The 24,180-nt window shown below is 51.2% G+C and overlaps 9 protein-coding genes across 9 annotated transcripts; 4 read left to right on the top strand and 5 right to left on the bottom strand.

The window, feature by feature from the left end:
• Positions 1-8: 8 nt before the first annotated feature.
• Positions 9-466, top strand: VTN00DRAFT_1491 (uncharacterized protein; the record flags this gene model as incomplete). The annotated part of the gene is made up of 2 exons (XM_069427604.1): positions 9-246; positions 315-466. The coding sequence occupies 2 exons, from the start codon at positions 9-11 to the stop codon at positions 464-466; spliced, it is 390 nt and encodes a 129-aa protein (XP_069292193.1).
• Positions 467-842: 376 nt separating this feature from the next.
• Positions 843-3,068, bottom strand: VTN00DRAFT_1490 (uncharacterized protein; the record flags this gene model as incomplete). Its single annotated transcript, XM_069427603.1, has 1 exon — positions 843-3,068. The coding sequence occupies one exon, from the start codon at positions 3,066-3,068 to the stop codon at positions 843-845; it is 2,226 nt and encodes a 741-aa protein (XP_069292192.1).
• A 303-nt stretch (positions 3,069-3,371) lies between these two features.
• VTN00DRAFT_1489 (uncharacterized protein) lies at positions 3,372-5,370 on the top strand (the record flags this gene model as incomplete). Its single annotated transcript, XM_069427601.1, has 3 exons — positions 3,372-4,138; positions 4,188-5,192; positions 5,259-5,370. 3 exons carry the CDS (start codon positions 3,372-3,374, stop codon positions 5,368-5,370), a joined length of 1,884 nt encoding a protein of 627 aa, XP_069292191.1.
• A 1,836-nt stretch (positions 5,371-7,206) lies between these two features.
• VTN00DRAFT_1488 (uncharacterized protein) lies at positions 7,207-8,917 on the bottom strand (the record flags this gene model as incomplete). Its single annotated transcript, XM_069427600.1, has 2 exons — positions 7,207-7,675; positions 7,956-8,917. 2 exons carry the CDS (start codon positions 8,915-8,917, stop codon positions 7,207-7,209), a joined length of 1,431 nt encoding a protein of 476 aa, XP_069292190.1.
• A 408-nt stretch (positions 8,918-9,325) lies between these two features.
• On the top strand, positions 9,326-11,122 carry VTN00DRAFT_1487 (uncharacterized protein; the record flags this gene model as incomplete). Its single annotated transcript, XM_069427599.1, has 3 exons — positions 9,326-9,663; positions 9,719-9,854; positions 9,923-11,122. 3 exons carry the CDS (start codon positions 9,326-9,328, stop codon positions 11,120-11,122), a joined length of 1,674 nt encoding a protein of 557 aa, XP_069292189.1.
• A 1,202-nt stretch (positions 11,123-12,324) lies between these two features.
• Positions 12,325-14,654, bottom strand: VTN00DRAFT_1486 (uncharacterized protein; the record flags this gene model as incomplete). Its single annotated transcript, XM_069427598.1, has 2 exons — positions 12,325-13,331; positions 13,388-14,654. 2 exons carry the CDS (start codon positions 14,652-14,654, stop codon positions 12,325-12,327), a joined length of 2,274 nt encoding a protein of 757 aa, XP_069292188.1.
• Positions 14,655-14,959: 305 nt separating this feature from the next.
• Positions 14,960-15,966, bottom strand: VTN00DRAFT_1485 (uncharacterized protein; the record flags this gene model as incomplete). The annotated part of the gene is made up of 3 exons (XM_069427597.1): positions 14,960-15,049; positions 15,115-15,354; positions 15,718-15,966. 3 exons carry the CDS (start codon positions 15,964-15,966, stop codon positions 14,960-14,962), a joined length of 579 nt encoding a protein of 192 aa, XP_069292187.1.
• A 26-nt stretch (positions 15,967-15,992) lies between these two features.
• On the top strand, positions 15,993-17,721 carry VTN00DRAFT_1484 (uncharacterized protein; the record flags this gene model as incomplete). The annotated part of the gene is made up of 6 exons (XM_069427596.1): positions 15,993-16,031; positions 16,105-16,229; positions 17,204-17,238; positions 17,292-17,311; positions 17,412-17,435; positions 17,485-17,721. The coding sequence occupies 6 exons, from the start codon at positions 15,993-15,995 to the stop codon at positions 17,719-17,721; spliced, it is 480 nt and encodes a 159-aa protein (XP_069292186.1).
• Positions 17,722-19,000: 1,279 nt separating this feature from the next.
• On the bottom strand, positions 19,001-20,642 carry VTN00DRAFT_1483 (uncharacterized protein; the record flags this gene model as incomplete). The annotated part of the gene is made up of 4 exons (XM_069427595.1): positions 19,001-19,040; positions 19,110-19,486; positions 19,609-20,344; positions 20,431-20,642. 4 exons carry the CDS (start codon positions 20,640-20,642, stop codon positions 19,001-19,003), a joined length of 1,365 nt encoding a protein of 454 aa, XP_069292185.1.
• Between the last annotated feature and the right edge of the window lie 3,538 nt (positions 20,643-24,180).

The raw sequence follows: 24,180 nt of genomic DNA, 5'->3' as shown, positions 1-24,180 counted from the left end.
ATCTAACCATGACCCTCCACCACATCTCCCTGCACTTCCCACCCTCCAAATTCGACGCCGTCCTGGCCTTCTACCTCGCATCCCTCGCGCCCCTCGGATACCGCGAGCTCAGCCGCCCTGCGGCCCGCGTTGTCGGGATAGGCGTACCCGTCACTGGTCCGGATTTCTGGATCCATGGGCATAGAAGTGAGAGTAGTGAAGATGATCAGCAGAGGGAAAAGGTGCATGTGGCGTTTCGGGCGGGGGGTGTGTCTCCCTTGCTCTACATCGTGTTATGTATCTATCCGTATTGACAGGTGAATGTTATTAAAAAGACCAGGACCAAGTCCACGTGTTCTACACCGCAGCTCTCGCAGCCGGGGGTGTATGCAATGGACCTCCCGGTCCGCGGCCGGAGTACTCGTCCGAATACTACGGGGCGTTTGTGCTGGATCCGGCGGGGAATAATATCGAGGCATGTTTGTAGGTGTTTGTAGGTAGGGGTTTTGGTCTGAAGTGTGGTCTACGGGAATGGTCTCGTGTGTTGTCGTGGTTGTTGGTTTGTGGGTTGGGGTAGAAGGGTGAGATGAAGTAGGTTAGGTAGAACACGCCAGATAGTTGATATGTATTTCTTTGTGGCTAATATGGCTCAGAAATGAGGATGAGGTGGATGGCATGCAGTCCTCATGTCCCGATACACATCTGGAGAAGCATGAAACAGTAGAAAGTGGAAAAATATCCAAAGTATATAACAACGGGTATCTCTATTTTTAATCCCTTTTCCTTCCTCTAAGATTGTACATACATGTAGATATGACATGTCTTTTATCCATAAAAACCACCTCACACCAAACATTATAACCTCAATGCGATTCTGAGAAATCATCTTCTTCATCTTCCAGCATCTGTAGCTCCTCCTCCAGCATGTCGACAATGAGATCGCTCGTCGCCTCCCTCAGCGGTCCGTGCAGCAACCTCTGCCTGACCGAGTCCGGCTGCACGGCGATCAGAGCATCCACATAGTCCGTCAGCGGTGAGAAGTCAACCACATCTCCCCAGTTGCCGCGGTCAACTCCGTGCTGGCGGAGAAAGTCCTGCAGATCCTGCAGACCAGCTCCCAGGAGCCACTGCTCCAGCCCGGACTGGTCATTTTCTGGCGGTGCCGGCGGCTGTTGTCGTTCAGGGCGGCGGCCAATAACGATTTCCTCTTCAACTTCGGAGTCGTCTGTATCCTGCTCTTCTTCACCTTCTCGCCGGAATCTGGGGAAATGAAGGATTCCGTTGTTCAGTTGATCCATCAGGTCGCGGAGCCACTGCGGCCGTCCCGTCTCCGGGATTTGAGACAAGTACGACGGAGCTGGCTGGGACTGCTGGCGGTAAGCTTCCGAGTCGTACGGCGGGAGAGGATCTGACGCGGAGATGCGTCCGGATGTGAAACGGGCCGGTAGGTGTGCGGTCACGCGGGGAATGTCGGAGAGGACGACGTGACGAGCAATGTCTAGTGTGATCTCTGGCGGTTCAACGGGCTCTTCCCTCTCAGGGAGAGTATCAGCCACTTCGACGATGAGGGAGACTACCTCCGGCGTGTTCCAGAGATCCTTGGCCCGGGCTACGTAAAGCTCGGTTAGGAGCTCATGGGACTGTGTCGGAGGCATCTTGCCCCAAATGCGTTTCGGCATCGGCTGGATGTCGAATTCTTGCGCCAGCTTACAGAAGACCCACGGATAGCGTCCCATGGCGAGGCGCAGTTGCTCACGAGCCTCCTTTGGCTTGCCGTGCCGGTAGTAGGCCAGAGCGAGGGAACACTGAATGTTGGGGAACTGTTCCCATTGACTACTAAACACTGTCTGCGTGCACAGCTCGATGAAGTGCTCATACTCTCGACCCCTTATTGCTAGGTGGTCGATCAGGAGCTTGATGGAGTAAGGGTCATTGGTATCCAGGCTGAGGAGCAGTTTGGCCCACTCGTAAGCAGTCCTCCATGTTCCCTTCATGCCCAGATTGGCGATGTATCTCCAACCCACGAGCCAGAGCTCTCGGTTCTCCATGTGCACAAAGTCAAGCTTTGCCCGTCCCTGCTTGAGCTGGTTGCCGAAAGACGAGTGGGCGGAACGTCCGATGTTGAATAGCGCTCGCTCGAGGAGGTCTGCGGAAACTGCATGGTCGCCCTGGTGTTTCGCAATATCCGATACTTGCAACAGCGTGGAGATGTGATATGGGTTATATTGCAAAAGATGGATCAGTCTCTGGGGATCCAGCGACTCCACGCACATGTCGAACTGCCTCTGTACGTCTTTGTAGGCCGAGTTATGGATAATTCGATAGACAGTATCTCCTGTTGGGAGTTTCTTCTCGACCTCCATCCCAAGACCTCCACTGGGGGCCCGAGGCCACTCGTCCTTGCCCTGCATGAGGACATTCCTCCGCTGCGTGACTCCGGCAAGACTCAGGCCTCTGCTGGCAGGACTGTACCTCCCAGTCAGAGCCCGTCCAAGATCGATCATCTCTCTTTGCCTTTCTCTTCTCCTGCTGGATCCGCCACCATCAGGTTGGTCGAAGTTTTCGAGCACCACATTTCCGAACAGTCTCCGCATCTCGTTTATGGCGTTCAGGAACTTGGGTTCGATAGCAAGTAGCTCTTCGGGCGTCTTTGGATATTTGCTATAACGGACATTTTCCAATGTTGTAGACGGTTCAACGGCTGTGGAAGGCTGCTGCGCAGTGGACAGCTCTTTCAGGGCTCGGTCGATCTCGTCCAGTTCTGCGTCCTCGGACACGGCTTTAGCTTGAGATGCGGTAGACTGCTTCGCAGCCTTCTTCTTCTTCTTTTTCTTCTTGGAACTAGCGGATTTCGTGGGAGCCGGAGCAGGCTGGGAAGGCTGGGAAATTGCCTCCTGCGGGGTTTCGTCTGGCTCATCATCATCATCCTCGTCTGCGGCATTCAGCAGGTCAAAGGCATTGAATTTCGGCTTTGAAGGCACTATCTCCGGCTCCTCGTCACCGGACTCATCCTGTTGTTCTTCTGCCTGTAAGGAGGCGAGCTCCGCCTCCCGCTGCTTCTGCAGCTTCCGTAGCGCACGCGACGACATGTGGAGGGTGTGCCGCCAAAAGCGGGAGTTTCACAGAGGTTAAAAGAGATAGTGATCTCTGAGTTTTCTGTAAATTAGGCCATCTAGGGCCTGGTATAAAGAACAGGAGAAAGAGACCCCGGGAGGAGTGTTTGTGAGAAAGACAGTGTGTTGCCGCAGCCACTCGGGCAGCTCTTGACCTCCGCGGCGGCGAGTATCCCCGGCGTTCCTTCAGACGAAGCCCCGCGCGACGAATCCGGTTTAGCGCGTGATCAGATTAGATAATACAAACCATCACGGGATTCCGCCCAATGTCACGTGACCATGAGAGTCTCCGCTCCGTGTCGTACTCTCCGCCGTTCCTCAAACATCCATCTGCGGTGCGTCGACCACGCTTCTGATATCCCCTTTCCCGCTGTTTCAATGCGTCGCGCGGCTATCCAGGCGTTCCGTACTGCGCGTCGTGCTCCAGTATGGAATGCCGCCGGTAGGAGAGCAAACACCGTCGTCTTCTCCAGCAGTCATGCTCTAGGCCGGCCATCAACTTCCGCCGGGAGACACGCCGTTTTCGTTCCTGCCTCCCTGCAGTCGTCCATGCGGAACTTTTCTCTGGCATTTATTTCCACTCTCGTGGCGTCGGCCGCTTGGTACGCTTACAAGGGCTCTAACGGAACGGCAATCCCGGGTGCCGCCTTGCAATCGCGGGGGTTAGCTACCGGTGATTTCTCGGGTATCAACGACGACTCTGTCCAGTCAACGCGCCGTGCTCTTCTGGTAGAGAATGACCAATTCTATACTGCCACTCTATCCGGTGACCAGCCTCTTGCCAAGCAGACGGACGACTCAGACCGTAGGGTTCTGGAGATGTTGACGCCGGAGCAAGCTACGCAGAAGCTGAGGAGGAACGAGGAGTCGTATCTAGTTGGACGAGGTCAAGGAGTGGTCCGCTATGACATTGTTCAGGTTCCGAGTAATTCACCAATTGAGGACGACCATGCGGAGAAGATAGTCGAGGTGCCGCAGTCCGTGGCGGCCACGGACGGGGCGCCAAGCAGCGACTGGATGTTTTGGGGCGTGTTCGACGGACATTCGTAAGTCATACTGTGGTGCACATTGTACTCTGCTACTCACTTATATTAGGGGCTGGACGACGTCCGCAAAATTGCGCAATGTCCTCATTTCGTACGTTGCTCGCGAGCTGAACAACACCTACAAAGCGGCGGCGGCCGATCCTTCCGTTGTAACTCCTTCTCCCGAGGCAGTGGATGCTGCCATAAAGCAAGGATTTGTCCGTCTTGACAATGACATCGTCTACGAGAGCGTTGACAAGGTCCTGAAGGCCAACTCCAGACGCGTCGCTGCAGAACTCCTTGCCCCGGCTTTGTCAGGATCTTGCGCTCTTCTCGCTTTCTATGACTCCAAGTCGAAAGACCTGAGGGTTGCTTGCACTGGTGACTCCAGGGCTGTTCTGGGACGTCGAGGACCTAGTGGCAAGTGGATCGCAACGGCTCTCTCGGAAGACCAGACTGGTTCGACCCCTTCGGAGGTCAAACGCCTGCGTGAAGAGCATCCTGACGAACCCTTCGTTGTGCGTAACGGAAGGATCCTGGGTAATCTGGAGCCTAGCCGCTCTTTCGGAGATGCATTCTACAAATGGAAGAAGGAAACCCAAGATAAGATCAAGAGCAAGTTCTTTGGACGGACTCCCCACCAGTTCCTAAAAACGCCCCCCTACGTTACAGCTGAACCCGTCATCACCACGACTAAGATCGATCCGAAGCAGGGTGACTTCCTCGTCCTGGCCACAGACGGCCTGTGGGAGATGCTCAGCAACGAAGAAGTGGTCGGACTTGTGGGTCAGTGGATTGAAAAACAGCAGAACGGCGGGGACGGAGGCAGCTGGCTGCAGAGCTGGTTTGGTTCAGGCAAGCAACTTCCTGTCGAAAAGCCCAAGGAGACGAACACGGAAGGACAACGCCCTCCGATCCGCCAGCAGCAGTACGATATTTCCGGTGCTGCTAGTCGGTTCGTCGTAGAGGATAAGAATGCGGCTACACATCTTGTGCGGAATGCAATGGGTGGAAAAGACAGGGACATGGTCTGCGCACTGCTGACGCTTCCCAGTCCGTACTCGAGGAGATACCGGTAAGCATGCACACCTCAGCGGAAGCATATCAAATTGGTTTTGTTCGTTGCTAATCCACCTGACAGGGATGATATCACCGTTGAAGTCATTTTCTTCGGCGAGGGCCCAGATACCCGTGACGTCTCGATTAACAAGGAAGCTAGCGCTTCGGAAGACAACACCAAGGCTAAGCTCTAAGCTCTGGGCGAACGAATGCAAAACGTCGACACTAACCTGTACTGTACTCCCAATGTAACCATAGAGCTAACATATCTGCTCCATGGCTTTGCTTTTTGGTTGTCCATGTCTCTTCACTGTGATTTCTTTCTAGGGAGATGGTTGGCGTTGGTCTTATTATTACCGGCTGGGTCAGTCTATTTGCTCATTCTGCCACGGCCCCTTCGCGTCCGCTTTGTATGTCACTTCTTCTAGAGAATACATCTTTCTATTGTCATCTGATACGCTGTTCTCATCCTCTGCTGCATGTAGATGATGCCATGCAGCTCTGCTATCTCACCTCCTCACTTGCTGACTATGTGATAAGTATCTGGTGGGCTCTCACTATCCAAAAATCCTTCATTCATCCAAGACGTCGTCACGTACACCCTCACCATAAAGATTCACATAAGTCTAGAGAAGTGAGAGCAAAGATAGTATGTCACCGTTGATGCTGTATCACTGCAGATATTTGTGCGCAACTCCGCCCTTATTCCCCATGAAAAGCGCTAAATTCTACTCTCTTCCTCTTTCCTCCTTCCTTTGTCGTCATCATCTTCCACTTCTCTCAAGCATTAGCTAGTACTTTTACTCCAAAAATCTTCTAATTATGTACCTGGATGCCTTTGTGCGCAAGCTTCCATAAATAACGCATGGGATAGTACCTACCCTAGGTAGTACCTATAATCGTCTTTCTTCATCTTCACCTTCTCGATATCAGCACCTGGTACTATAGGTACCCAGGCTCTTTACATATATCTATTTATTATATACTATGCACGTTACATCATACATCCTCTGGCAAAGCCATTGTCTCCCCTTTTACATAGGGCGCTGTCAGGATGAATCCTGCCAACTCCAGTCATCAGCTTGAATGAAGAAGAGTAAATACTCAAGGACCCTTGTCAGACTTCCGTTGCAGGAAACGGCAGGAAACTGATTGACAAGTGGGAGCAACAGTATAGAGACATGGTGATATCCAGATAGCAGCAGTGAGAAAGGTACAGTACAACACAGCCAATCTCTGCAAGCAGATATTCTTTCTTCATCTTTATCCCAACGTTGCGCCCAGTGTACAATCAAAGTGGGACTTTTACATACTTTTATACTTCTTCTCAATCTCTTTAATACCTTGGCCTTAACAGACCAGAATAATGGAATTTCATTGTCTACAGGCTCATTTTTATCTTAACATACACAACTCTACTCCATTTCCCAATCATATGTACCATGGGACACACAAAGAAGGAAGTTCCTATTGTTTCAATTCTTACATTACCCGGATGGAGCAAGAAACACAAGAGCACAATGCCCCAAACAAATTTTGTGTGCTAGTATGCCTCTTTGTCTGTTATTATGCTGCTCTATAGAGGCGTATCAGGGTTTTGAAGAGATACCTGAGAAAATACTGCTTGACGCGTGCAGTTCTGAGACACCACCTAGCTAGGCATGGAGTTGGAGAGAGCATATCTCGTTGTCACGGGAAACAAACCTTCACAGAAACACCCATGCTGGGACTGTTCCTTTTTTGAACTTTCTTCTTCTCCCTCCCGGGATTCTGTTCTTGTTAACGCATGGAACTATATCGATTATGCTCAACACCCCACTTCAGTCCTCGGGATAGAACGAGGCGACAGAGACATGAACACCCTTGGAGAAAGTCTCTCCCCATGGACTGATGAAGATGAGAGCAGCATGCTCGGTGGAGAACAGGCACAGCCAGTGCATCGAGAGGATATCGGGACACCTCCTACCGACGGGAAAGACTGGACGCACACAGACAGTGGTGACGTTCATCCCGAACAGGTACCAGAAATACTATGTCTGGACATGCCGAGGGACCGTCTCCGAGATCACTGAACAAGCCCAGGTTGCGTTCAACTCCAGTCCACCAGTTACCGAAAAGTATATCGGAAGCCTGCTGAACGGCACCAACGCGGCAGAACAACTAGAATTCCTCAGGTGTATCTTCCTGGCGACACGCAGTACATCCAGCGTGCAATAGCCCGTCAAGTCCTTCACGAGATCGACCAGCATGACCCTGATGTCTATGTCGGACGCCAGAAATTGGACGTACACCAATTTGATGACAGCATCGGTTATCATAAGCCCCCACTGCCACCAAACCGCCCTCATGGTTGGTCTTGTCAAGACGATGCCATGCTCCAGACATTCGTAGGCACACATCCAGAAGCCTTCATTTCCGAGTATGGACGCATGTTCTACCCGGAACTGGATATCGAGTTCCTCAGTATTCGCATGGCGCAATCTATCCACCTTAACCTCTCTTTAATGGAAGTAGCAGAAGCAATGCACATGCGTGAACAGCTAAGGGCAATGAATGGTGCCTGAGGGAGTTGAGATTGGTCAAGTGATTCGACTTGGCAGATGAAACATGAGGTTATGAGACTGAGGGCAATCCATCACTGGGACGAATTTGCTCTCCTGGGATGTTTCATGCGATTTTGAAAATGTTGAATAGGTAGCGTCTTGATGTTTTCTAGGAAGTTGCTGATCATTTCTTTGGCGTCAGCTTAACCTCGCCAGGTTTCAGCAATCCGATATGCATCTTCAGCCACGGTTTGAGCGGTGGCTTGGCAAACATGTATCTATCAAGGATAAATGTCTGAAGCGTGGCAACACTTGAACTTGTTATCCAATAGATCATTAGACCACTTGGCATTCCATACACGTAGGACGCGACCCCGACATTTACAGCCATTATTTGGATAAGCATCTTGAATAGTCGGAGTGTAAACTGCTTTTTGAACTCCAAGCCCGGAAGGTCTGCGAGCTCTTTCCAACTTGGGCTCTTCCAGCCCAATTTAACATTGAGCGAGATCGACATGCTAAGAAGCAAGGGAAGGATGGCAGTTGGGTCTCCAGCGAGTAAATCAGGGAACCAGAATGCCCCCTCCGAAGCGAGAGATGGCTCGACCGGTACATTCAGTGGGGTCGTAGACAGACGTCCCGTGAGCGACAGGAGATAGGGTACCAGTCCCTGATCATTGCCGCACATGGCTCGGAGACTTTCCATGAGTGAGATCCAGACAGGTATCTGCAGAAAACCGGCTGGCTTGTAGAATCTAGATACCTTCCAGCGCTTTAACAGCGCCTTGCGCCTCTGCCCCAGCTCCTTCTTCATTAGAAGGTCCGCCTCATGGGGTAGCAGTCTTATCCCCTGCTCTTTGTGTTCTTCAATTATCCGGTCTTGAATATGCTTCCGCCAGGAGAGCAGTAGAGGAGACAGGTCACGCTCTCTCCGGCCATGTATCCTCGAGTAGACTTGCAGTGGCATGGCCACGACCATTCGAACAATGAACGCGGTCAGCGGGATGGAAGCGACCCACGGCAGGCCGGTGATAGAATGAACGCCATGGAGGAAGCCAGAGGATAACTCGAGTGCTTCGCTAACAAATTGGGTCGGTTTTGTCTGGTGAAACTGGCGAGTTTGTCGAGGAACTCTTCGTGAGACGCTACTTAGGCATGGTCGCGAGCGGAGAGCGATCTGAGGACGGAAAGATCTCATGGCGGCGGAACGAGCTCAATTGGAGGAGAATTCCCCTATTAACATAAAATCTGAGACCGTCGTAATGTAGAGCGAGTGCACATCAATAAATAAATATTTATTATTTGTGTCTTCGGCGAAAGCGAAGGTAGAGAGAGGCGGGGAAAGCAAGCTGTTTGTCCTCCGGAGATTTTTTTGGCGGGAGCTGCGCCGCAGTTCGCATGCGATCACGTGGCTCGGCGCGGTAACGGTACCGTACAGCGCGTTACGCCCGACGTGATCTCCGACGGCGATATACGACAACGAGAACCAGCAGCAACCGGCGCAGGCAGAGGTAAAAGCTCCCCGCGGAGCCTTCTCCTCCTTTTCTTCCTCCTCTCGACTATGGGCTAGGACTTTTCCCCCGTTCCGCCTCTGCCTCTGCCAACCATGTCGTTGCTGTCCAAGTCGTTCATACTAACCCTTGTTACCCTCCTCATCACCCTCCTCCTGCTCCCCAAGGCCGCCTCGTACCTCCTCAGCTCCGTGCTGCGCAGCATCGGATGGTCCATAAAGAAGAAAACGAACGCTCGCAGAGAGATCATCCTTGCCCGGGTGCGTGCGGAGGAAGAAGAATTCCGATCGAAACAGGCCAAGTCGTCCCCCAGGACCGCTGCGGAAGATGAAGATTGGGAGAAAGTCGACAACTCCGCGCTGGGAAATGCGGGCAACGGGAAGCCTGGAGACGATGAGTGGGATGGAATAATTGGCTTCTTTCACCCTTTCTGGTGCGGAAATCTACGGTTCATCTACAGAAAGCTTGGTTGCTGACTTGGAGGACAGTAATGCCGGTGGAGGCGGGGAGCGCGTGCTCTGGGAAGCTGTACGGGCGACGCAGAAGCGCTGGCCGAAAGCGACTTGTGTGGTATACACAGGCGATCACGATGTCAGCAAGGCTGCGATGCTGGAAAGAGTCAATGTCAGCATTCCTTGAATACTGATTGATTAATTATGATGTCTCCGTCACTGACAGGAGACGACTTACAGACCCGATTCAACATCCAACTCCACCCGCCGACTGTCGTACTGCTCTATCTCTCGACGCGCAAGTATGTCCTCAGCAGCATGTACCCATACATGACCCTTCTCGGGCAGTCCTTGGGCTCCCTCATCGTTGCCTACGATGCCTTCAACCTTCTTGTGCCGGACGTGTTCATCGACACTATGGGCTACGCCTTTACCCTTGCCTTCAGCAAACTACTCTTTCCATCCGTCCCTACTGGAGCTTATGTTCACTATCCTACGATATCCACGGACATGCTCGAATCTCTTGACGACAAAACGGGCCTGAAGGGAGTAAACGCGGGCGCCGGAACGGGCTGGAAGGGATACGCGAAACGGAAGTACTGGATCGCTTTTGCCCGTCTCTACGGCTGGGTCGGCGGCAAGGTTGACGTGGTGATGTGCAACTCATCATGGACATCAGCACATATCAAATCCCTCTGGGGCCCGTCGCGAAAGAGAAACAACAAAGTAGCGTACAAGGAACCGACAGTCATCTTTCCCCCAACCGCAGTCCGGGAGCTCGCATCCTCTATCCAGGTAGATCTGGAGAGCGAAAGGAAGACCCGCGAACCCACCATCCTCTACATCGCACAATTCCGCCCGGAAAAGAACCACCCTCTGATCCTCCGCTCCTTCGCACGTTTCCTCAACCACCGCAAGAAGAACCAGAACAACAACTCCCAACCCACCCCAAGACTAATCCTAATTGGCTCCGTCCGACACTCCAGCCCGGACGAAACGCACATCTACAACCTCCGCCTCCTCGCCCACGAGCTCCGGATCAGAGACCATACCACCTTCCTCTGCGACGCCAGCTGGCCCACGATCCTCTCGCACCTGCGCACCGCCTCCGTCGGCGCCAACGCCATGTGGAACGAGCACTTCGGCATCTGCGTCGTCGAGTACCAGGCCGCGGGCCTGATCAGCGTGGTGCACGACTCCGGCGGGCCCAAGGAGGACATCGTCGTCGACTTGGGGGACGGCGCGACGGGCTTCCACGCCTCCACAGAGGAGGAATTCTCCGCGGCCTTCGAGGCCGCGTTGGCGCTGCCGGAGGAGGAGAAGGTCGCGATGAGGCTGCGCGCCAGGAAGTCCGCGCAGCGGTTCACGGAGGAGGAGTTTTGGGAAAAGTGGATCGGGGAGGTGGAGAAGCTGATTGGGATGCGGAAGGAGCAGAAATAGGAGCAGCGGTGGCGGCGGCGGCGCAAGTAGTTGTAGTGGGATTTTTTATCTATTGAGGTACTTTTAATCGTTCCCTCTATTCATTGGAGCAAAGCAGGGCAGGAAGTTAGTAATTGGGTTAGGTTAGGTTAGGTTAGATGGATGGGACAGGCGTCTCCTTTTTGTTCCCCTTTTTTGACCCTCCTTCTGATGAGCATGATGTGTGCATACCCCCTTTTGTTTTTCCTTAAACCTATTCTCTAGCTTAATCCTGCACTACATGCACTGTATTATCGAATGGTATCGAGAAGACCCTGCCTTCGCGATTCACTACTACTACTATTTCTCCTACTCCTAAATGCCTACTTGATACACTTCGTCCAGATAATAATGATATTAACAGTGATAATTAAAAATAGGGCAGATGCAACAAGAACATGGTATCTATTTCCTGTACCTAGTACCCTACTAACAAAAATTTCCGGCAATATGATATAATCCCCTACCCTACCTATGGGAGATACTACAATCTCGATAAGTCATGGTATACAAGATGTCGATAGGCCGTATCACCAATCAAATGTAATGCAGACGATAAAAATAGAAGAAAAAGTTTCCATTCCATGTTGATGGGGACATGAGAAATCTTTTCGCCTATTCGCGGTAAAGTCGAGCCGAACCATCGACGACATTCTGCATAATCAACATAATCAACCAATCAAATAATCCCGCCAAAATGAAAATGTTGAAGCGAATGGTGAAGAAGAAAGAAAGGAGATCATGATAAAGTCATTCAAAGATAAGGTATTGTAGAAAATCAAAAAGCAGAAGCATCCAATGGGGGTATTTGGTATATGGAAGCAATGGGTTCATAGGGTATGAATCAGGTCATAATCCCGTAAGCATCGGAGAAATCAATAATAATCAAAATGTTAGAAAGAAACAAACATCACAACTGCCCCAGAAGAACAAGATATTCCAGCCATCATTGGCTTGGTCCCATCATTTCTCGGTCCATATCTGAACGCCAGAGTATCTCTATAAAAGATTCCGGAACTCAACCACTCTGCATAGCTTCCGGATAGTGAAAGAGCAAATGCGCAATAGGGAAAATAACGTAGGAAAATGTGCTGTCCAAAAGCACCCCACGCTTAAGCGCAAACAGACCGACCGACCGATCGAATAGCAGATCATTGCTGGATATGAAAAAAGAAGGCTGTAGACTACCTTCTTCCCTCATAGTCGCTGCTCCATTCGTGTCCGGCATAGCCACCGTCAGCTGCACTAATGCCAAGCATCTGGCCCTGACTACTGTACATGGTCCCTGGACCACTTGCATATCCGCTGTTAAGTCCGGTTTCATCATCATCGTACCCGAACTCACCGCCGGAGCTCGCATCAAAACTGCTGCGACCACTTATGTCGTTCGGATCTTCTCCTCCAGATGCGAGCTGGTCCCATTGTAACGTCTGCAAAGCAGGATACTGTGCGAGTAAGGCCGCAGGAAGCGTGAAACCACCAGTTGATTGACCGTCCATGCTGGGGATAATCATAGGCTGTGGTACCGGCTGGAGATGGCCGGGTTGTTGGTGCTGCTGCCCCATATAGGCGTTGTTATGCTCATGAGCTTCTTCGTCAAGCAGTGGTTTGATACAAATCCTGCCAGCTTCAGATCTGAAATGGCGCCCGAGAGCATCTGCGCGAGCGAATCGCCGGCCACATCCCCACTGTCCCCCACGTGCCAAGTCTCCCCGGCAAACAAATTTCTTCTCTCCCGAATGGAGTCCTTCATGCCTCTTTCGATCGTGTTGACGAGCGAATGCTTTACCACAGACAGTACAGACAAACGGTCTCTCATCAGTATGGGTGCGTAGATGAGACCGCAGATTGTATGCACGAGTAAAACGCTTCGGACAGAGGGTACACTGGAATGTGGCAGGATGCTTTTGGATGCGCCTGGTATCACTAGGTGAGGCTCCAGGGCGCTGAGGATCGGCGAGGTCAAGAATGTAGCTGCGGTTATCAATAGAGGAGGTAGATTGACGTCGAGTGGACTTGGAAGGGGATGGATCACGTGAACTGGGATTACTACGGTGCCGTGCGGGTGTGTCCAAGGGCGAGAGAGTCCTCGGAGTGGTAGGAGCAAAAGGCTCCAGGCTAGATGTTGAAGCAGGGGACAGAGGCCGAGAAACCTGTCGACCAAACGGATCGGAGTGGCTCCGCCCTCGACCTGCCATCGGTTAGCAAAGGGGGCGGTTTCAAAGAGAGCGGGGGAGCGGGTCTTACGGGCAGGAGGGGGACTCAGGGAGTCCATATCTGTTATGGGTTTTGACGGTCCGAAACTCGGGTTCCTGGAGGGGGGCGCAAACTCGACGTTGATAGACGGCGGAGCCATCTGGGCAGCCTGCCCCATGTCTCCAGAACTACTTCCCTGCTGCATGTTTGCCACCTGAGCTTCGCCCGAGTTGACGTACATGTCAGCCGAGGAAGCTGGAAACTCAGTGTTGGACTGCTGGTTCTGAAGATACGGCATATCTGACCCGATGTCCGAGCTCTGTTGTGGCATGATCTGGGGAGAAAGGTATGGGCTGTGAGCCGGGCTGATCCCCGGGTGTTGCTCAGACAGAGAAAAAGATTCAATCCCAAGAGCGTTGTCATAAAGTCCTGGGTCGTTTTGAGCTGCCAGAAGGGGGGACGGGTTGTTCTCAACTCCATCGAATGACTCATGTTGGGACATGAACGGCGAATGGGAGACGGATGACACTTCTGAGTGTTCCGAGGGCGCTCTTCGGTGGCCCTGGAAAGCCGGGTTCCCTATCAACCCATGCCAGTCTGACTGCGGCTGGCTGGTCATGTACGCCATACCCACCGGATCCAACGATGTGTGACGCGAGTGCTGGGGTGTATAGAATGTACCCTGCACTGAGGAAGGTGGAGATGTATGACTCGGAGAAGAATGTTGTTCCGGAGGTAGGAGATGCGGAGGCGTGGGATTATGTGGAGACGACATTCTGCTAACAAGATCCGCGGGATTCACAGCTTGGTTTGTAGTTTGAGATTGCTGTTGGATCTGAGGATCAAGCAGGAGCGACGAGTCAAATTCGGCAGTATTATTATTGTTGCCGGTGCTGTTGTTGGAGTATAGAGTAAAGTCGAAATCCGTATTGCTCGAGTTGAGAAGACTCGAGAAATTCTCTTCGCCCTGGACCGCCTTGTGACCGGACGATTGCTCAAGTTGGTTCACGAAACTCGCTTCGAAGGATTGTGAGTATCGCTGATTCTGCGCGAAAGCTTGCTCCGTTGGAGGGGACGTGTGCGGGACCTGCGTAGATGCTAGGTACGGTGTGGTATAATTGTATTGCTCAGCAGCGCTGGACACAGCATTGAAGGATCCCGCTGAGAGGGAGGAAGTCGTAACAGAGGGGTCGAGACCTAGACCGGATGTTGGGTCGTGGAACTGCGGGTGAGGAGATAGAGACGGGCTGACACTCCGGTTATTAATGCCCACTGAAGGAGATCTCCCCCGCTCCCTGCGCTGCTCCTGTGAAGCCATTGCGATGCGATGCTGTATCCTAGAATAGATACAATAAGGTAGGAGCTTGGGCCAGGAGGACTCCCGGCGGCGGAGCGCGGAGGGACCTGGTAATCAATGAAAGCAGAGTAGAGAGTCGGGGATACCAGTCCCAATGCAGGTACGACGACGGACTGGCAGCGATAGAGGACGAGCCCTCATTCGTGGAGGAGCAAGAACAGTGGGAGAGAGCAAAGTGCACCTTGCGGATCAACCTTGTGGCGCAAGCATCAGCCGTCGCTGTACGTATGTCTCACGTTCCCAGATAGGCACCAGGGACTACCTTGTCAAAATGCGACTGATGTATTGTCAGTGTTTAGCTCCGCATCGGGCGCTGGGACAACAGCGATGATAATCGTGGCGATGAACGCGTGAAGCTGTGAAGGGTGACTTGTTAGTCAGGCCAAATTGGGCGCTGCGCTCAAACCGCGACCCCACGAACGAACGCGAGACGGCGGAGGTCGAATGGTGAAACGCCGCTGGCAAAGGAACGGCGGCTCCCAAGGACCGGAGGGGCGTAGCAACGGAGATTTTTCTCTGTTGCTGGACGAAGGGACTTCTGAGAACCCGATGCGGAGGAGGGGATACTGGGAGAGTTGCGATCGAGGCAGCGGGCGAAATCGGTGGTCGAGATGGTGAGGTCGATCCAGGCAACTCCGGGAAGCGAGAGCGAAGCGGGCAACTTTGGGCCTGGTTCAGGGCCGCACCGCAACTCTGTGAAGACTCCTCATATACTACGTAGAGAGTGGGCGTCTGGTGTGTCAGGCCCCTGGGTACAAATTGGTTCTCGAGCGCACTGGTTGGGGGGCTTCTACTCCATACACACGAGATGATGAAATTGGGCTGCTGCTCGACGATGCCCCCCGGGCATCAAAAATCGCTACTTGATGGGCACGAACGGACATTCCAGCTACAGGACAACGTGCCGCTTGACGGTGGAGTTAGCAGACTTTTTGTTTCGATTATTATGAAACAATAATAATCCACGATGCGACAGAACGGTGTGATAGGGACTCCCCTCCAGACTGTGAGCGAGGTGCCTTACCGTATTACGGGCGTTTAGGCACTCCTGAATGCCAACTCTTATGGGTGATCGCCGCGGGCATCCCGCGATTGAGGACGCTGTTTGGCCAGGAGCAAGCGACGGGCTCCGCGACCGCCTCGAAGCATCCGGTATCTCTCCTGCGCTAGCAACCTGACTGTCGAGGATAGAGGGCCCTGCCAAGCAGAAGTAATTCTCACCACGCATGTCATCGCCACGCGGCGCTTGTCTGTTCTCCTGCCAGGACTGCATGCAGAAGCCGATGTCTCTGGAGCAGTATGGAGACCTCGGGCCAGGATCAGCATAGAGCCTCAGCGGTGAGCACGGTCTTCTCTCCTCTATATCATTATTATCGCATGTACGATGTGAGTTCTGACACTACTGCTGCAGCAGATCCCACTTCTTCCCCGAATCCCCGACTCTGAGAGGTTTCCGCCACATCTTGCTACAGTGGACTTCAGAGTCCATATAGGCGTTGTTGAAGGCCTGATGCCCCGAGAAGAGAACCACCTCATGTAAGGTACTCACTAGAGTGCTATCATTAATTAAAGATTTTCGCATAGATGGCTAGATCTTTCACATACCTTTCAAACAGTGCATTCCACACAAACTGAGAAATTAGCTAAGCGCAAAGGTCCTGCATGTAACTATGGTCCGCTGGGTCTGTGGAGTTGCTCGACACAGCCACTGAGCTAAGGCTGGTAAGCACTGCCCTCCTGCTAAACTACACCTGCGTTAGCCACTACTATTATTTCCCACAATATTTGGCCCTTAACTTCTGCGCAGGCTTCTACTGCAAGCAAGCTATGCAGTCACACGGCAGGGAAACAGGCGTCCGATATTTCTATTTATTATCCACGTTTCTTCATTGGCAGGTTTTCTAACTTCTGTTCCTAAGAATAATAATTGCTCCAAACTTCCGTCGGCCAGCTTCGTGGACGATATTAATAGAATCAAAACAAAAAAAATCTAGAGAAAAAAATATGCATGCTTTCTTTCAGCTCATTACTTACGTCAATCAAGCCTGCAACGAGGCATACTTTTGAATATCCCGTGGCATTGATGAAAGATCCACGGAGACGTTTCTATACAGCTCCCGAGTATCTCCGTACGGAGTACAAAAAGACCTGGTGAAAGGAATCTCCGCCGGCGCTAGGTTTTTCCATCCGGTCCTTTCGACGTCACCGTCTTGGCAGAACATCGGATGTCAGGGGACACCGTCTCGCGTTGATTCTGCAGTAGTAAACACCCAATTTTACGTGACTTGACTCAAGCCAGGAATAATTTATTTGCGTCCTGAGCTACCAGCAAGTGCCAAATTAACCCTCATCATTCCTACCAGGAATTCTACCTGCCAAAAGGGACTTGCCATTGCATCAGTTGCAGACCCAAGAAAGCTGTGATTCTCTTGAGGAACATGTTACTAACACCAGCAGAGCCCAGAGCTCCGTCTCCTTTTTCGAGATTATTTGTTGTTGTGCTAATCTAGTTGGCCTGATTCTGCCAGGTTACGTGGCATCAGACGTACATCTCGTGTTCATGTCCCGTAGCGACACTGCCCTCTCACATTCGGACAGTTATCTTGGTCCATACGGTTGTCAGTCACAATCATATCCTACTCTTGCAGCGTCTTTGATCCTCTAGATGTCTCTCACTGGCACACATGCAATAGTCGCTAATGAGTAATGATGATTTAGGGAGATAGAGATAACGGAACTATTGTACGTACTGTACATCCCATACTCACAACTAACACTGACCTCTAAGCAGTCGAAGTTTGGAAAGCGCAGGGACGTACTGGAGATTACATGTACAATGAATTCCAAAACCTGTACACTAGACGGCAGGTCGAAACGGGACCTCCACTCTACAGTGTCGCCGTGCTCATATAATGACAAGACATTATTCATTGCTTCCCATTCTCCTCATGTGATTTCAGCTTTTTCCCCTTTCCGTCTGTGGTCATCCATGTCTGAAGCCCAATCTGCCATTTCCCATGCAGACTGATGGAGACCTATCGGGTTTATCCATACATTATCTCCCCGAGCAGTGTGCCGGACCATTCGAACCAGGCAGGGCTCCGGTTTTTGTTGTTGCCAACTAATTACCGTGTGTGTGTGTGTGTGTGTGTGTGTGTGTGTGTGTGTGTGTGTGTGTCCGATGCACACCAGAAACCAAGACCAAGACCCAGTAGTTCACATTCGGAATCAAATTCGCAAAACCCGTCCGGCCCGAGCGTCCGCGCTCTGGCAGGTACGATCGATACACGTGTGGCTCTGGCAGACTTCATGGCTGCTGCATGGATCGCCGTTAGGTTTCGGCTCTGTGCACTTGTTGGTCGCAGTGTCGCAGACACGTCCGGGCGAGCAGCCCCCGAAGAGACCCGAGCAGTTCTCTTCTTCTCTTCGCAAATTCCCGGGCACGGCGCTTGCGGTGACAGCCGTCGCAAGGAGAAGGGGCGAGAGAACAGTGAGAATACGCATGATGCCGACGATTGGATGTGTTGCGAATCAATAGATTCCGGCCACCGTGGCAAATTGTTAGAAAAAAAATTTTTGGTATTCCCCGGTTTCCAATCAGTTCCTCGTTTGGACGATTTAAACGAAAATGTTAGGAAAGAAAGGGGGAACGGAGTAACACTCATAATTAGGACCAGGGAATGCCAGAGCAGACCGGACAAGTACAGCAGTTTCAGAGTCCGAACGTAGTTACCCACACCGTGGGCCCTGCTGTGGCTGCCAGTCTAGTGAATTAGTACTTAAAAGATTCACCATCCAACTATCCAAACTGTACTGTATCGGATCAGCTTCCAGTAGGGAGACCCCATCCATCTAGCCAGATGTGTGGAGGATCTGATCAATAGTATTTCAAATCTGCGGTGAGATGAACAGCTCCCGATCCAATGAGCAGAAGAATTAACTGTTCTCTCCCTGTACCCTGTACTGCGACTGAAATGCAGTACAGAGTCTCCGGCTGGGAACTTAATATTAGCTAAAAGCTACACTTACAGTAGTTGATAAAAATGGATTGATAGATATTAATACAAAATCAGTTCTCTAAATACGCCCCTGATAAAATAAATAAATGTGGGGTTTGTATGCCACCGTGATAGTTGCAAGGCTCTACGTGGTTTATAGAAATTCACTGGAAGCAAGATGGCCTGATCATTCTTCTATCTTATCTGTATATACCAGGTAGTGAGACTGATAGTGGATGTAAGGCCCGTCCGTCATGTCGCGTTATGTAATGCTTAATGTTTACACTATGCACCGTGGCATAGATGTGCTCAGCTGAAGATCATGTCGAAGTATTTGATGAATTTGTTCCTGTGAATTGTATTAGCATTTAGTCCGGGACATTGATAATAACCACCACAGGAAAAAAAATCGGCCTACCTCGGCGGAACCGGCACAAATTCCCTCGTATACTCCTCGATCTCCGCAACATCCTTCACGAGATCGACCTCCTCAGGCCTCCGCCACTTCGTCCGCTTGACGACCTTCCACCCAACAAACAGCACCGGAAACACGCCGATCATAGTGTATGAGAACAGGAAGGTCGGGACGTCCCAGTTCCCTGGGAGGAAGACAGTGTACCCGCCCACGAAAGCCATGATGAAGGTCGCCGTCAGTGCGTACCAAGCTATGTACGGCTGGAAGCGGCCCTTGTAGGGGAGCGAGTCGCGTGAGATGCCCTGCACATCGAGGGCCTTCTTGAAGCGGATGTAGGTGAATGTTATCACGGAGAAGTTGATCAGTTGGGAGGCGGTTACCTGGTCACGATCATCAAGTCAGATCAAGTCACACCTCATCCATCCAATATTCTAGTAAAAAAAAAAAAAAAAAAAACCGTAAAAATATAAAAGAAGGCGACTCCTCAGAAGATGTGACGTACTAAATTAACGAACCAATTCAGCACGACGACCGCGCTGTTCGACACCTGCAAGAAACTGAGCAGTGCGATGAGAAGCACGATCCCGACGCAGTAGATCGGCACTCCACTCTTGGTGCACTTAGTCAGGATGCGCGGAGCTTTGCCGTCCAGTGCCAACCCGTACAGACTCCTGCTCGCGCAGTAGACGTAGCTATTTCCCGCGCTGAACGCCGCCGTGAGGACCGCCGCGTTCACGATGTGCGGAAGGATGGGGATCTTCAGTCGGTCCATGGAGATGACATAGGGAGATGCTGCTGCACCGGGCAGACTATGTTCAAACGCCGCCTTCATCGTCGGGTCGTTATACGGAACCAAAATCCCGACAGCAAGACTGCCCAGGACAAAGAACGCCGTTAGTCGGTAGAACACAGCGTTATACGCTCGCGGCATCACCGCACGCGGGTTCTCCGCCTCGCCGGCAGCCATCGAGACGTAATCCGGACCCGCGATGGTGAAACTCGCCTTGATGAGGCATTGCAGGAATCCGAGGAACCGACCAAGGTCGCCTGTTTTGTATAGCTCCGCAAATGCGCCTGGATTCTGCCAGTATCGGAACCCGAAACGGTCCCCGATCGGGTTGCCGCCCAGCATCGTGATGAAGGTGTAGAAGATCAGCCCCACGATCAGGAGGACTTTGCCCAGCGCGAGCCAGAACTCAGATTCGCCGTACCATTTGACAGCAAAGATGTTTAGCAGACTGCTCCAGGACCGTTAGCTACGCACAGGTCAACTCCCTCGTGTGATGTATGAGGCATAAGGAAACGGGAAATGGTAGACACCCACGCATAAAGCACAATGACAATAGCTATAATTCCGCCCACGGGGACAGCGTCGCTCCAGTAGTTGATGATCATATTACACGCGGTAACCTCAAACGGGACCAGGGCAGCCTCGAACACGAAGAAGTTATAACCTGCCGCAACTCCAAAGGCGTCATCGACAAAGCGGGCAGCGAACCGGATGAAAGGCGATGAGATTGGCAGATATGTTACCATTTCGGCAATGGCTTTGTTTTTCGGAAATTTCCTAAGTCTCAGCATATGCTACACGTCTAGGGGCGGGATTCGTAAGAATAATCACAGGGCATATTGGATAACAATCACACACTAATAAGCGCGGACGGCGGGAGGATGTGGTGATGGTGCTTTGGGGCAGTGGAATCTTTGAGGGTGAGGGGATTTCCAGCTATGCAAGATCGTATACATTAAGAAGCAGACCTCGTGGGAACAGGCGTAAATAAGAACTCGCGGGGCAGTGACGGATCTCAATAAAACCGGGGGGCTCGTACAGACAGTGACAGCCAAGATCACAGTACACCTATCTCACAGTGGTATAAATAAGACTTTATGTCCACAAGTCAAGGTCAGGAAAACAGTATGCAAGGGGGAAAAGGGTATCTGTTCAATTTTGACTTGATTTCCAAATGCGAACCACTTGTATTCAATTCTCCTGCTAAGGCGATAATATTTCTTTGCCCACCTCTGTGTTATTTGCCTCTATATTGGCCACTCATATTCAATACAAAGCTTACCTTGGACTTACCTTGTGTATGAATCCATATCTCATTTGTCAATTTCCAACAAAGCAAGGAAACAACAGCACATGGAGAATATTAGCAGGGGGGGTAGTAGCAACTAACCATAGTGTGAAAGCAATAAACAAGCTCGCGGGTCCGCCGTGGCGCAAGCCCTCTCCAATTTGGACATACAACGCGGTACCGATAGTGCCACCGATGCCAATTAGCTGGATATGTCGGGGCTTTAGTTTACGATGCGTGTGGTCACTGACGGGTTCTATCGAACCGCCGTCAACGGAATCTTCGGGGTCACCCATTATTCCAGTGTCTTTAGATATTCCGAATCCTTTTCTGCGCCGTTCGGAGGATTCGCTGGCACGATATCCATGGCCGACGGAACCAGCGAGGGGAGGGTGAAAGATTTGCTCATCGCGGGCATCCGTGATCAACCCCATTGCTACCAAGGAACGGAGGGAGCATGAGAAACAAACGGAGAGAAAGGGAAAGAGGAAAAGCAATTGGAAACGAAATCACAACGGGGAACACCGCGGGAAAATGCGGTATTAAATCATCACCCAGTAGCAGCACATGGCACAAACCGATAGCATGGGGCCGAGCCGCCTGAGCAAATCAAGGCTTTGAGAAAAAGAAATTTGCACAACCCCAGGTGTGGCGAAAAGCATGCTCCACTGACCAAGGCGGAGAAGCACGAGGCCAAGCAGCAGACCGTCCATATCGGAGCAGCGGACACTTTTGCCAGCGGACGGATAGTAGTAGTGTACTAGTGTTTAGGTATGACGGACGTCTCAGCGTTCGGCAGGGCCACAGACGAGCCGTGCAGTGGATGGGTTAGCGAGCGCGTTGCCGGAGGAATGGGCAATGGAAATTCTTATGCTCGGTCGATCACATCGACCTTTCAAAATAGGATGGGACCAGGTGAGGCCGCGGGATGTCCGATGCAAAGAACCCTAGATAGCCTAGTCAGCGACGATCCACTTCACATAGCCCAAGATTTGGCAGCCGAACTTGTTTAGCCCAACTCGTGCTCCAACCAAAGTAATATCATTATCATCTGGCACACGATGAAACGTTGTATACGAGAAAATGATCACGAAGGTCATGCCTCGCTAGAGGCTGAAATGGCGGTGGTGAATGTGCCGCATGTCACCTTGTGAAAGGTCTCTTTGCTGTAGTCGGTTTGGTCCCACCGATATCATCTTATCTTGAAAGTTGATCCAGTGCATGAAGCGGCATATGGAACGTGCATCGTGGCGCTGCAACCTTCTAGAAGGCGAAGCAGAGGGATGGGATGTTCAAAAACGATGGGCATTGGCTGTGTGCTGGTGGTCATCCTGCACACGTAGATAGCCGAGAGTCTTGGGGGTTGTTGGTGGACGGCGACAATCCTTGGGTGCAATAACACCGGCGTCAGCTAACATCCCGCCGTCTACGCGTCACAGCCCCCTCCCAGGCGCTAATTGTTGAAACTTATATCTCTACTGCAGATGCATGATTTTTTCGTTTATCAATTCAAAGGTGTCTCTTTTTCAGAACATGCCGGATCATTTCCTTTCAGGGAATGTTTATTCAAGCATTAGGGGCTCTCCCTATCGTTGGTCATTACTCGTGCGCACGAGGGATTTTCCATATCAGTTTTCTAATCCAGTCTTTAGGGCCCCGAGTACTAGAGATTCAGTTACTTATATTCCAAGTGCAGAAGTACGCAGCCTTTCACGGCACGGACTCAGTCCTAGCGGAAATATTTTCCTGAATAGTATGGTACAGAAAGATACCTACCTGGATCGAATTTTGAGCGTCATGGCCATCAGCATCAGTTCAATCTCTGGCTCGAACGACCAGACTCTGAATGAAGCACCCCTAGTAGAGCTTCTTGTTTTACTTTTTTTACAGCGATTTTGAGACAATATTGCCAATAGAGATGTCAATCCTTTGCGGAGCTAACTGAGACAAAAAGCAGATAACCAATATCAATGCTGATAACGACTCACTATACTCAACGAGTTCAAGGAGCCGGCAACTGGTATCATGATCTTGTGCCAGCCCGATTGTGTTCCATGCTGTCCTTTCTCCCTTCCTGTACACTGACCATTGAAATTCCTTACCAACGGAAACCATTCTGTTGTCATTTCCAGTTGATTCGAGCGTGGCACGGATTAATTTGTGATTTTGATACGAGTATCTCGCTCGCGGGAATCTTTCCGGAGCGGATGCGGTATAAGGAATCGAGTGTTATAAAGCAGGTATTGGGAATTCTCCGGCTAATAATACAAACTGAGAGATTGCAGCAATAGATATTGTCTTCACATCCAGACTTCATCGTCCTATTAACCACCACGCCATAGTCTAATGGATAAAAGGCAACAAACATACCTCATTCTCATACCTACACCGAAGACTTCATACCATTTTCCGCACTGTCAGACGAAGACTCGTTCTTCTGGATCCCCTGCTGCATTGTGGGCTCTCTTCCCATCCAGTTGGGTGGGAAGAAGCAACCATTATCCTGATAACGAAGGTAGTAGGAGATTTCGGATAAAGTTGGACTTTTCCCATGTTGTGATAAGCCTTTAGATTCTTCAGGCGGCCTTGAGGAGTTGGGAAGAGGATGATGGATCCCATCATGGTGCGATGTTTGAAGAGACATTGGGAGAGGCGGAATATTTAGCCCACAGACAGGCCTTGATCTCAGCTAAAGTAACTACTTTCTAATAAAACTTTGTATTGCTTGGTTCGTGTTCCTATACACAAAGGACTTGATCTGAAAGCAGAAACTTCGAGTATGAGTTTTGATTCTAATATCGGTTTTCTGACAGGCGTGGTAGCACATGATGTATGATAACGCCAGGGATGTCGAATCGACGTCAGTGTGGCGCCGCTTTTACCGGAAGCAGACAATGCACCTCAATTGCAAACATAACAGACAATACTAAATTCTACAGGAGAATCGAGCAACTTCTTAAAGTCTGAGAGCTCATCTATCGACTGGAGGACGATAC

This window comes from Thermoascus crustaceus, assembly GCF_041956765.1.
Source record: "Thermoascus crustaceus strain CBS 181.67 unplaced genomic scaffold VTN00scaffold_1, whole genome shotgun sequence".
NCBI lineage: Eukaryota > Fungi > Ascomycota > Eurotiomycetes > Eurotiales > Thermoascaceae > Thermoascus > Thermoascus crustaceus.
The sequence above is the reverse complement of the archived record's forward strand: the minus strand, read 5'-3'. Positions and strand labels throughout refer to the sequence as shown.